The sequence below is a fragment of the Sorex fumeus genome, unplaced genomic scaffold (assembly GCF_029834395.1).
Source record: "Sorex fumeus unplaced genomic scaffold, SorFum_2.1 ptg000014l, whole genome shotgun sequence".
Classification (NCBI taxonomy): Eukaryota; Metazoa; Chordata; class Mammalia; order Eulipotyphla; family Soricidae; genus Sorex; species Sorex fumeus.
The window spans coordinates 9,316,981-9,331,315 of NW_026606071.1; the positions used below are offsets into that span (position 1 = coordinate 9,316,981).

The 14,335-nt window shown below is 33.9% G+C and overlaps 1 protein-coding gene across 1 annotated transcript in view; it reads right to left on the minus strand.

Annotated features, from left to right (window-relative positions):
* Positions 1-14,335, minus strand: part of TMEFF2 (transmembrane protein with EGF like and two follistatin like domains 2) — a 289,942-nt gene that overhangs the window by 52,353 nt on the left and 223,254 nt on the right. The window contains exons 6-7 of the mRNA XM_056111636.1: positions 8,674-8,822; positions 7,565-7,624 (exon numbers count right to left, since the gene is read on the minus strand). Coding sequence (XP_055967611.1) covers positions 7,565-7,624; positions 8,674-8,822 — 209 coding nt within the window. The remainder of the gene's footprint in view (positions 1-7,564; positions 7,625-8,673; positions 8,823-14,335) is intronic.

Consider the following 14,335-nt stretch of genomic DNA (forward strand, 5'->3'; position numbering starts at 1 on the left):
TGTGCTACAAGCTGATGCCTGTATTTGCTGCTACTTTTTTATTTCCTACAGATCAAATTATTGGTCTAGACATAACCTGTTTGCCAGTGAAGTGATCCTTGTGTTCATGAGCAAATGGAAAAGCTTTCATTTTAAATGCAGATTTTTACTACATGACTGGATTAATTCATGCTATAAATATATGTAACAACTTGCTATTTATTGTCCATCTATGTGTAGTGGAAGATCTGTCAAGAAAAATAATAGATAAATCAAGCAATATGTTAAAATACTGTGTCCTTTTCTGGGTCAACTACTTCTTGAGTACCCGTTTTATTTCCTTTGGTATTTGTAACTCTCTTTTATTGAATTGGCATTAGAGAAAAATAATGCAATATGAATGGATCTCTGTAAACCAGAGGATCATACAAACATTTTCTATTAATGCAGGATTAGTAAGTAGAAAACACTATTCTCCCTGGTTTCTCTTATCTCCATAGAAAAATGGGAAAAAGAACAGGAAAATTTAAAAATCAAATATAACACAAACTTACAGAATGCTTATAAAATACAGACATAAGTTCAAAGAGAAAAGTAACATTTTGGAACATGAATGTATCACTGTGAAACATTATTTGTTCTGGGATTAAAGGGGTTAAACTTTAGAGTATAGAGTGAGTCCTAAAGCACTATAAAATTAGGAAGAGAGTGGTTCTTCTCCTTGAAACCGTTATTATTCACACTTTTTGGGAATCTGGAATTAGCAGGCATGATTTAACCTTAGCTCTACCACACACTCTTTCTGCTTAATCTCCCTGGATCTCCATTTCTCACCTGTCAAACGCATATCATTTCTCCCTAACATTTCTGTTGTCAAGGCCCAAGGAGACAATATATGTGAAGAGTCTTTATAAATTTTAGTAGCTTCACAGAAAACCAGTTATTATGACAATTCACTTAGATACCTAGATCCCATTTCAAGAAGACATTTTTCTTAAAGTATGGGGGAAAAAATGGGCGTGATGGGACAAAAAAAAATAAAGTGAAGAGGATTTTCTGTAAAGTGCATTCTGGCTTCTTTTTCCAGCAATTGAGGCATAAGCTCAATATCTAAAATTTTGCTTAATGATAAGTAAGGGGGTTTAAAAAATATTTTCTTAAAGTTTAATTTTCTCTACAGTCAATAGAACTAAGGGTGCTGGTGGGAGAAGGGATCAGGGAGAAGGATGGAGGGACCCAGGCAGTCTGGTGGTGGTCATGGAGCAGTAATACTGCATATATAAAGCAATAACATTGATTTTATTGTTAAAAATAAATCATTAAAATACATGGAGAGAGGGACACTTCTTAAAAAATTCATAACTAGAATTATGTAGAGAATATTTTAAAGGTTTACCATAGAATAAACACTTAAGAAGGGATCTGTCATTCTGGTCAACTGCAGAATAAACTGATCTTTCCAACAGAAAAAAGGAAAAGATTAATTTTCTCAAATGATACAAAAAATGGGAAACAGCCACAATGGAAGGGTGACACATGGACTCCAAGCATCCTTGTGTAGAGGCCAGGGAGAACTTGGCTGAAAATAAATCAGTTTTCTCTTCTTATTACCAACAAATAAAAACAAAGAACATTTATTCTCTCTCTCTATGTATATAAAATGTATGATATATAATATGTAATAGTATAATATATACAAAAACCTAGCATTTTATTTAAGTTTTTGGTTAGCCAATTCCTACTGTACCTGCAGACAGAGGAAGAAAATGAGCTAAAGATGCTTTCCCTTTAAGCCACATCTCCTACTAGTGTTATTTGTTTATTTTCCGACTTAGAAATATGGATAACTATAACTCATTACTTTGTCACAGGAATACTAGAATTGTGTTATACATATTTCAATGTGATGTTCTACAATGGCATCAAAATTAATTTAAAAAATTCGTAGCCATAAGAAGAGCTTTAGCATATTTTATAAAAAACACTCTTGAAGTAATATTTCCTAAAAATTACTCTGAAGGTTTTATCCATTTTGCTTTCCCGCAATGCATTATAAAAAATGGTCTGTGCTAAATGTTTCCTTTAGAGTTTAGCACTGAAGACATTTTGTCTTTGGTTTCTGTACTGATTATTTTTATCACACAGAGAAAAATCTGTGTTTCGTTCCTTTAGCAGAGATCTAGTTTGATTTGTTCACCTTTGAAAAGCCCAGGGCAGTTGAGTTCATATAGCAAGGACACTGCAAATACTTGTTGAATGAATAGGTCAATCACAATCTCTCAATTTTATAAGGATGCTTAAGGTTAAACATGACATTGTATTAGTCTATGTCATTGATATATTATTTTCCTTAAAAGTTCTCCTTTTGTTTTCAGTTTCTTTTAAATGATCTTGCTGAATACATTTTAATTATAAACCACTGCAAATGCTTTTGTAAATTTTCAAGAATGCCATAAAAGAATATGTATTTTAGTTTTTAGGTGACAAAAGACAAAATATCTTCAACAATTTTTTTTGGTATCTAAAACTTGGAAAATTAAGTAGATTTATAATGGGAAAGTATGTAGCCACATTTTCTGAACATGATAAAATATTTGGACAAAAAGCAACACAATTAAAAACACATATAACAGACAAAGAAAACAAAAATAATTGAGCTTCATTTTTTTATTATAAGACAAGAGGGTTTACATACTTAAAAAATGTAAATTTCATATGGTATAAAACATATGCTATTTTAAAACTTGCAGAAGAGAAATTTAATACTAGCATCTCAAAATATGGAGTGGAAATCCCTGAAAGCCCTCAGTTTGAAGCTTTATAAAATAGTATTTTCTAGATCTTTCTGTAAGTGAAGGGAAAGATAAATCTAAGCCTAAAAATCTTAGACTGATGAAGGAGAATAACTGTTGTTTAGTTATCAGACAGGGTAGCTGTCATTGTCTTATGACAAAGAACTCCAAAGCTCTTGATTCCACACCAGCTAACACCTTGGGTCTCATTATAAGAAAGAATGAATTCAAGTCAGACTCAAGTGTAAAGTCACTCTGGCAGAGGGAAGCTGGCACATTTGTGGGTTTCTTAGTACCACTAAGAACTGTACCACTACTGCAGTTCATGCTGATAAGCATAGAACTCACAGCTCAATGCAAGTTTGTGATGTTTGTGATGTTTAACTGCTACACAATAGCTTCACTGGAGACAAGACTTCTTTCGCTTTCATTTATTTATTGTGCAACAGTCCATCACTGATCTTTAATCAAGCCTATTTCATTGGAATATTAACAATGACACAGCATTTTTTAAAAATATAGACTTTTTAAAAATGTGTATTTCTATTTTCATAATCACAGATGTGTATTCTTTTCTTAATAGTTTTTGATGGGCAGGGGGAACAAAAGGATGTTTTTAAGGGGTTTTGACTATAGTATTTAGGACATATAAGGGCTTGTAGCACCATTGGGTGACTGAGGTGGCTCAAAGGTTTGCAAAGTCCGAACAGCTCCATTATCTTCAGACCCAAACTCTGAAATATTTGACCTGGTTGGCTGTGTATTGCTGGAATTGGTCTCTGGGCCCCCTGAGCACTATTTGGGAGGCCACCCCTTAAACCAAACAAAGACATTTAAGAGGAAAACGATTTCATGTTGATATCAGTACTTCCTTAGTGGGAGAGTCCATGGATGTTTGTCTAACAAGGGAAGTGCTATGACATTAAATTAGCTGTGAGAACACAGCATACTTCGAGGAATATGAGTCACACAGATCTTGACAGATCCTGTTCTCATTGCTTGTAGGAATTTTGAGCACGTAATTTAGACATTACGAGGACAATGATGTACTGAGACTCCATTTAGTTCCTTTTCCTTTTCCCAAAATTTATGTCCCTATATTTAGAAAAATACAATACTACTGTGAACTTGGATATGTTGAAGAATATGTATAACTTAGATCACATTTAAAGGGATATATATATATATATATATTTATATAGTGTTTTAATGAGATGAAAACAATTCAATTAAACTCCAAAGAAACATTAAATCATAAAATTACTTTAATTAGGATTTGCAAACTTCAAAAGACTAAATTTATTCATATATTGAATTAGGATTTTAACAGACATGTATTTAAAAATTTTTTTTTCTTTTTGGGTCACACCCGGTGATGCACAGGGGTACTCCTGACTCATGCACTCAGGAATCACTCCTGGCGGTGCTCAGGGGACCAAATAAGATGCTGGGAATCAAACCTGGGTCAGTCACGTGCAAGGCAAACGCCCTACCCATTGTGCTATCACACCAGCCCTGAACTTTTACCAGAAGATATTCTTTTAATTTACTGTATGTATTAGTTATCAAACTAGAAGATTTTGAGCAACATTCACTGTCTTTACTAGCATGTGATTAAAAACAAATTCTCTTTCCTTTTCACATAGAATGAAAGATAAAATTATGGAGAAAATGTTAGTTTAATTTATTGACAATGAGGATCAGAGATTATCTCCTTAAAATCAAACTCAAATATGTTTTAGAATAAAAATTTAATTCCTCCAATACTTTGAAAATGGACAAACTGTTAGAATGCAATATAAATTACATTGATTATAAGTAAATTATATTGTGATATTTACTGATGCCATTTTATAAATGCATTTATAATGTCATTGATATCAATAAACTTGAAGAATTTATTGGTTCAACCCAAAATTTCTCAGGTAGAGATTTTTATTTTCCTTTGAGTCTAATGATAGATTGTTCAAGAGAGAAGATGCTCATAGAATATTAACATTTTAGAATTATTTATTTTTTGTGCAAACTCAATTCTTGTATGAAAATAAATCCTTATAATATCTCCAAATAAAGCAATACTAAATATGTGAGGTAGTGACTTAAAATGTCATTTAAGATATAGTTGTTTTTAATGAAAACATAGAAATTAAATTGTTGTTAAAATTAAATATACATTATTATTAGTTTCTAATATTGATGTTTTATTATTTTCTTTTATTGTTTTAACTATTTTCCTACTAACCAGTATGTTTCAAAGTTTTTTCTTGGAACACTAGTACTGCAAAATAGCTTGCATATTGGACTAGAGCGATAATGAAGGAGGTAATACAGTTGCCTTGCATGCAGCTGCGTTAGTTGCTACCTGTTCAAGTCTCTGACACCACATACCCTGAGCACAGGCAAGGGTCTGTTCTGAGCAAAGAGCTACGAACAGTCCTTGAGGACAACTGAGTATGGCCCCACCCTCCAAATTAAAAAAAAAGCTACATATTGAAGTCATTGTTATTTTATTTTAAAGGGGCTACTATTTTAGATGCACTCTGATTATATACTAATAAAATGGTACAATATCTTATATTTTATTAAGGCAGGGGTCACACCCACCAACTGGCCCCCTGGAGCTGTGTAATCCCATCAACGGCCAAGACTCAGAGACTATAAAACCCAGCTCCTGGGGGAGAACAGCCCAGAGTCTTCTGCCCCAGCGCCTGGCTGTCCTCACCGGGGACGGGTTGAGTTTCCCTCCCCGTTCCGACCAGGGATCCGGCAGCCAAAGACCTCCAGAACCAGTCACCACCATGCTGAGACCAATCTCCACATTCATGAAGGTACTGGCAGAGGAACAAAGGCATGTGGGTCCCGGGGCTGAGATCTCCAAGCTTGCTTGGATCGGAGCTGAGCATCCTCCACCCAGATCCTCCATATTCCAGTAGGCAGGGGTCACATCCACCAACAGGCCCCCTGGCGCTGTGTAATCCCATCAACGGCCAAGACTCAGAGACTATAAAACCCAGCTCCCGGAAGCACACAGCCGCATTTGTGACCGCACGACATCTGATCATCTCATTCCTACTTTGGACAAACTGGCAGACTACCAAATGTAACCTGCCCACACGGCAGACTCTGGCAAACTCCCCATGGCGTACCCAATATGCCAAACACCAGCAACAATGATGAGTCTCATTCTCCTAACCCTGAAAGAGCCTTGAACATGGCACTTTTTAAAAAATCTTAGGGCTAGGACAAAGGAGACGTTACTGGGGCCTGCTTGAGGCAATCGACGAACAACAGGATGGTCGCGATCGTGATCTTATATTTACATCTACATCAAAAGTGAGGAAAAGGAAGTAGGGCTGGTGCAATGTTAGTCATGGACTGCTACCACTGAGTTTGAGGAAAGAGTGCATGTTATTTATACTACACAGTCTACATTTGTGTGTATTTTACATATTTTAAAACTATTCCACCATCAAGTGATGAAACAAAGATGTGATCTCTTGGGAGTTTAGAGCACACAGAGAACTTCTGTGAGGAATTCTAAGTGAATGATTCATTTGTTTATGTGCACTATTCCAAACTTATTGACCATTGGACATGTGATGTAAAAGAACATCACTTGGCTTCCATCACATGACAGTTTTATTTACATGTTGAAAACCTTTGGATAGGGACCTGATAGAACCATTAATAGACTGAGTGCAAGCTTCGTATGCAGGAGGCCCTTGTGCGTAACCCTTGAGCGATCTGTAATCTTAAAACAAAAAACAAACAAAAACAAAGCCATTGAAATAAAAATGGGAAAAAAAGATAGAGAATTTTATATTATTTCTAACCTATGAGAGAACTAAGCTATAAGTGGAGCCTCTGATTTTTTAAAAATTTCACTAATATACAAGGATGATGTCACACATATAGTTAAAGAAAGTACTTAGAAAGTATGGCAGTTCATATTTTAAAAGGTCAGAAGCAATGCTTCATGATTGAAATTAGATAGCAATCTCATCACAAATGCATAATAACCAAATGGTAGTTTAAGTTTAAAAAGAAAAAATAGGTCATCACTAACTCTCAATAAATAATTGTATTTTTATCCTAAACTACAAAATTAAATCAGTTCTTAAATTCCATTTACATTTCGATGAATTATTTCTGACAGGGAGTTTATATTAGTTAGGTATATTTATTATTAAAATGTTTTATAATTTTAAAATATGATCCACACTTTACATAGTATGTTTATAAATTTGTATGTTCATAATTATACTTTAGTTTCTGTTATATTTTATTTTCTAAATAGAGAATGTGATTATTTTTCAAAATAAATTATAAATACCTTTTTTTAGTGAAGCATCTAAACTGCCTGTCATACTATTTATAGCTGCCCTTTCTTTCTAGATTGTTTTTAGACTAGCAAACTTTCTATTGTTGACTTTTATAAAAATTAAAACAAGAACATTTGCATTTATTACAATACACTTTCAAAAATTGCATTAATTTTCATTGATGCCCATTAATCTGATAAATGTTTTGTCATTTGTACTATTTGCACTGTCAAAACAAGTTAATTATATCTTTCTGACATTTTTGACAATTGCTGAAACTCTGGCTAAAAGGAAAGTAACTTGTTTGCCTCAGTAGAAATTTTCTCTTGTCAATTGAAAGTTTCAACTAAGCCAACCATCACATATAAGAAGCATTATAACATTTGATTTAGGATTGACCAATAATAAGCAATGGTTCTTCTGAACTCTCTTATAGAGACTTTATTATTTTAAATAGAAAATAGTATGTACCTGCATAATCTGTTCTTGCATAATGCCCATCTTCAGATTTAGTAGTTGTAGTTGTGTTATCTACATTAAAAAAATTAACAATAATGATTGGTAAGCATTGTCAAAATGCATTGTATCCACCTTATATTGTCTATCACTCCAACAATATCTTTATTGAAATTAAAAAGCCCAGCTGAGCTGGGTTCAATTTTTTCGCCCCTCTCGGAGAGCCCCGCAAGCTACCAAGAGTATCTTGCCTGCACGGTGAAAGCTGGCAAGCTACCCATGACGTATTCAATATGCCAAACACAGTAACAAGTCTCAAAATAGAGACGTTACTGGGCCCACTTGAGCAAATCAATGAAGAATGGGAGGATAGTGACAATGACAGTTCTAAATAATATTTTCAAAAAGACAGCAATCTCATCACAAATGCATAATAATCAAATGGTAGTTTCAGTTTAAATGAAAAAAACATGTCATCACCAACTCCCAATAAATAATGTTTATTCATTGGTCATCACTAACTCTCAATAAATAATGTTGTTTAAAATTAACAACATCATTTTCTGCTTGGAAAAAAGTAATAAAATACTAGTTTTCAAAAGTTTGGGGCAAGGATTTTCAGTTATAGCCAAGATAAGTTGGGTAAAATGATAAGTTAAAAACCCAAAACTCATTTTTGAATGGAAAACCAAATAGAGAATTGTGGTATCCACTGTAGTTAAATATATGCTTAAAAATTTCTATTGAACCAATACATAAAACATTAGATAACTTTGGTTTGCTTTTATACTCAAAGTTATTTAAGAAATATTTAAATTATTATGTATGATATATTATTTCAAATTTTTTCTCCAAGGATAATGTTTATCATTTTATATATATATTGGTCTCAGTGTTTGTAGCATTGTGAAGATATAATTGCATTATATAAAATAAGATATTTGCTATTACCAAAACCTCTGTGATCACAACAAATGCTACAATAGACTTTACTATCTACTATACTTCAGAATTATCATTTGAAAATAAAATAGCTTCCTAATAAGGAATTAATTATCTTCACTTTTCATTTCTAAACAAAGACTAAAAACATTTCTTGAAATGAATTTTTCTATAAACATTACCTTCGCATCGACCCAAAGACATGACTTCAATTTTCTCCTGTTTCTGACATGATGCTTCTTTGATTTGACATGCATTATCATAAGATTTCCCATCAGAAGCACAGAGGGGATTGAAGTTGGTTTGAGAGCAGTCAATGTTGCACACACACCTGAAGGAAGAGAGAAATAAAAATATGTAACATCAATAGTAGTGTTACCACATTATAAATAAAACACAAAGTAGAAGAATTGCTAAGTTGGCAAAAAGGCAAGTTGGCAAAACTGAATTGTATCCTTCCAGGAAAGTTCCTTCACTTTCTACCAGAGATGAAAGGAAACACAGAACTGATGAAAAACAATTCAAAAAAACTGAGCAATGGATAAAAAGTTAAAAAGGAAAGCTCAGAGAATACTCATCAGTTAATCTCTGTTACTAGAACTTTAGAAAACATGCACATAAACTTGTGTGCTGATGCCTGCAGAATTTGAATAAGCTGAGGTAGCCTTACAATTCTTCTTAAGTGAAATCTTTTTGTGTTATTAATTTTTCTCAGGATACTTGAATGGTGAAATCTTGAAGAAAATGAGTCAGAGGACATTTAGAATAAACAAGGAGATTATTTGAAATGCAATCAGAAGTTAAGCTTTCACATTTTGGAGATTGTACATAGAAAATGTTAAACAAGAATTTTCATTGGTCCTCAACATTTTGGGGGCATGAAGAGCCCAACGAGAATCAAATGAAGGCGTGGTTCTCTCACAATATCTATACTCGTAGAAGTAACAGTTTGCATTGAATTTTAGGGTTTTCCTTTTTGATTTGAAACTTGTATCATGTACTTCTTTCCCAGATATATACCATCATTTTTATACATCTAGTTTTAAATATTAAATAAAAATAGATTATCAGTTATCATATTTTTCTATAGCACATACCGGAAATTAGTGAATCCATGAGAAAACTAGGATTCCTGAAAAATTAAGTATTAGGTAACAAAGCTCATTATATATAATTTTCCTCACAATCTTATAATTCTTTGTGTTTTACAACCTACTAAGTATTCTGCACTGTTTTATATGTGTGAAAATGTCATTGTCAGAATATAAACTGACATATAAAATTTTTGCTTATATTAATTTTATAAGTATATACCTTTCTAAGCGGTGAACCACACATTTTATTTCTATATATTTTACCTGGATTTGAACATATCATATAATGATAACAATGGAAACCAGTTTGATCCATGCTGGGTTCTTAACATTCATTGCTTTATTTGATCTTCACAACAGTATTTTATAAACCAATGATATTGCATAAGATCAGGGAGCTAGTAAATTGCGGAACAAAGACCACCTATGGATGTGTTATAAAGTAAAATACAACCCTTTTCTCTCAGCACAGACTGTGTATTAGAATCCCCGGGGAGACCTTTTAAATATGCGATTTATAAGTAGGTTTCTGGGCCCCAGGGAAGCCAGAGGAAGAGCCTAACATTATAAATTTGTAAGCAATCAGTCTGGCACCAAATTCAGAATTACTGTTTGATCAATTTGTTGACTGAATAAGAGAAGGTTTATAACTATCCAGTGCTTCTCAGAATGTTGTCCTTAGACCTCTGTAACAGAATTACCTAGATGCTGGGCACATAACTCAGAGACAATGTATCTGTCTCGTTTGTGAGTGGCCCTGGATTCAATTTCAAACATGGAAAGAAAAGAAAATGCTACAGAAAATGTGCTAATGTGTCTTTTTTTTATTATTCAGTCTTTTATTTTGGTAACATAACTGCTGTAGGAATGCATGGTTATTTTTACTTTCACCTATTTAGGAACCAATAATGAGGGCAGATGGTAACCAGCTTAAAATGCTTAAGTCACTGAAGTGTGGTTTTCCTATCTGGGTTGTGATATGCCATATGATGACAGCCACAGGGATTATGGCATTGCAAACTGGGCTGATTCTTGGCATCTGAAATATCTGAAACCAGGAGCTACAGAGATGTCTGAAGAGCTTTTGATCTTTCCATGGTGGACTTGGAGAAATGACATTGTAGATCAGTCTTTCTCTTATTAACCATTGTATTAAGGAGGAAAAGCAGTTTGCATTTTGAAGTAGGTTTTATTTACCTTTAAGCCAGTTTAGATTTAGCTGTTGTTTTAGACTCCAGGATTATCTCCTTAAAAGATACTAAATTATCTATTAACATTTGAAAAATAGAGATTTCTCGTATCTATCCAAAGGGTAAATTATGTAAAACTTCAAGGATTTATACTCTCTAAATTAAGTCCCAAGAGATTTCGGATGCATGCATGATTGTCACAAAAGCAAAAACAAAACAAACCAGACTGGAAGTTCAGAATTCTATATTGTGTCATCATAAAATGGTAGGATTGAGGCAGAGAGAGAAAGAGGGGCCAGGTTGCAGGGAAACTGGCAACATTGGTGGTGGGAAATGTGCACTGGTGAAAAGATGGGTGTTGAAACATTATATGACTAAAATCCAATCAGGAACAATTTTGTAACTGTATATCTTACTGTAATTCAATTAAAAAATGATGACAAGCTCTCTGTTTGATGGACCAATAAACAGTAATTACATAACAAATAATGGTGGGATGATAATAGATATGGAAAAATACAAACTGGATTAGTTGAATGGCCCAGATTTAAAGGTTCAATAAAAATTTTCACTGAATTTAGCACTAATTCAAACTAGTGAATTCAGAATAGTTTACAAGATCATCCTTTTCCTATTAGCTGTTGTTTTTCAGTTTTACTAATTTGATCTAATATCATATGAATTGCTAGCTTTTACTTCTTGAGTATTTCTCACTCAGGACATCCTTCTAAGATTTATTTTCCTTTGTTGCAAATTTCTGACTTTTGTCAGTCAATGAAGACTTTAGTGAATGGGTTTAACAAATATAGAAATTTGGCATTTCTATTCTTTCTCTTTTTTACTATTTTTGTGCTATACCTGACTGTGCCCAATTCTTATTCTTGGTTGTGTGACCAGGGATCATTCTTGGCAGGGCTAGGGTACCACCTGCAGTGCTGGGGATCATTCAGGTCAACCATGCACATGGCAAGGACCTTACTCCTCTTACATCTCTCTGACCCCAAACATTAATTTATATTCTCATCACAAAAGGATGAACATATATTATAGTGATAATAATAAAAAGGAGGATCTAGATTCTTGAGGTGAAAGTAAGTTATAGTTTGCTGGGATATAAACTTCATGAAAGCATGGATTATACTTATATGGTTATCTAATATAATATCATCATTATGCCTCCTACTTCCTTCCTACTCTTATGAACTGGCATGTGTTAAATAAATGCATGAGTATAATAAACAGTTTTGCTTATGAATTTTAGCAATCACTGCAAACTAGAAGACTATGGAAAAATGCAGGTTGTTTTTTGGTATTTAAATTTTTCAGATGTTTGCTGCTCCACCACCCCAGTTGAGGTTTGCCTCCAGCAAATATCACTGAGTTGGTTCCAACTGGGAGAAGAGCACTAGTGGGAGTCAGAACCTGTCCGTCTGGGTGAGTCCCAGCAGTCTCCACACTTAACCTACGCCATATATGGTCCACACCACAGCTCCTTCCAAACTTTCTGCTTGCTGCTCCACCATTCCAGGTGTGGCTTATCTCTAACTGGTACCACTGGGCTTATTCTGAATAAAAGGCAGAGCTTGAGCTGAAGGCAGACCCCTTCCTCCCAGATGGGTCCCAGCAGCCTTCATCTCTGCAGTGTGCCCACAGGTGTACACACAGGTACTGAAGTGCATGGTGGCTGTGTGGCTGCAAGACAGATCTACACAATAAATAATATGCTACTCACAGTTATTCTTCCTGTCATTCTGTGAGGATGGGAAAAGAAGTCAGAGAGCAACAATCCCTCAGAACAACCCCTAGCTTAATTCCTCAGTACTTTTCAGTGGGGTAACTACAAAAAAACTCAGCTCACAGCATAGCAAGAATACCAGAAAACTAAAGGGGGAAACACATAGAAACTCATCAAGTTAAATGAGCTAAAACAGTATTGGCAAAAACTTTAGCAATACCAATAAATTCTTAGACAGTGTCTTTAGTGACACTATGATGAGGATGTTTAGTGAACTCAAAGAAATTATAGCACAGGAACTCAGCAAAGCACAAGAAAGTGTGGAGTGTGAAAATGAAAAAAAATGTACATTCAGAAATGACTGAAATGAAGAGCATGTTAGGTGATATAAAGTCAACAGGAGCTTTGAATAGCAGAATTATAGAAGTTGAACAAAATATTGCAGAGCTCCAAGATGAGAAGGAGGAAACTTATAGGAAAGAGCCAAAATTGAAAAGAAAAATCCTGAAAAGAAATGAAAAAACACACCAGATAAGTATGGGGTGAGTTCAAGAGGAACCATATAAGAATCATGGAAGTCCCTGGAGAATAGAAAAGTAAATGTGATGAATAGTTAAATAAATCATCAACATGAACTTGCCTGTGTTGAGGCATCGAGATCCAAGAGATCTAATGGATTCCAGTGAAAATGGACCCAATTAGGAAAACTCAAGATACATTATACTAGAATTACAAAATACAAAGATAGATACAGAATATTGACAGCAGCCAGATCAACAAAGAACTTAAATGTATATAAAAGCCCATCAGATATATAGCAGATCTATCAAATGAGACTCTGTAAGCCAGAAGAATATGGAAGGACATAGTACAAAAGCTCAATGAAAGGAACATCTCACCAAGAATACTCTATCCAGTTAGGTTATCATTCAGACTTGATAAAACTATATAGGATTTAATGGACAGTCAACAGCTTAGGGGAATTCAGTCTTGAAATCAGTTGTGAAAAATTCCTTTAAAGAATAGAAGAAACTTCTTATTATGTGGCATAGAGTATGGCGCTCACTAACGGTACATATGGTTGTCCTCTACTAGATTAAAAGATCAACAATGTATAGCAATTCATCATCACAAATTTACATTTATTAATTTATTTTTTAATAGTTCTACTGGTCATACTTTTTAGGTTTCTTTTGAAAAACTTAATATGAAATAAATTTGTTATATGACTGATACGAGGGGTTGGGAGTTTCATTTTGAGAAGGAAGATGTGATAATTACCTTAATAAGATCCAAGTTCAAAATTAAATTTGGTGCAATATGTTGTAGATGTGAGAGTTGAAAGCTTTGTTAGGTAAATTAGACTAGGAGTATACTATACTGTAGCATACAATTTTAATTTATTTATTTACATAGATTAAATCATATAGCAATTAATCACTAAAATTGACTTTCATTGATTTATTTTCTGATAATTTCATTTGCTTTTTAAGTTTTTTTTAGCAATTAAAATGAATTTAATTTGTTACATCCCTGCCAAGGGGCAGACTGGGGATGACCACAAACCTGGGGACATTGGTAAGGGAAGGAGACATCGGTGGTGGGATTTGTGTTGGAACACTGCATGCCTGAAACAACTCTTAATAAATCATGGTGTTTTAATAAAAAAGAAAAAGAGTTAAAAATCTTAAAAAGCATCAAAGATTTACTAAAATGGTCTATAACTATGTAGTCTGGGGAAACGGAAATGTTGCTGGCTTATATCAAAGCCCTACCATTTCTATGTTTATGTAAGACCCACTGAACTCTGATTATTTGATCATTG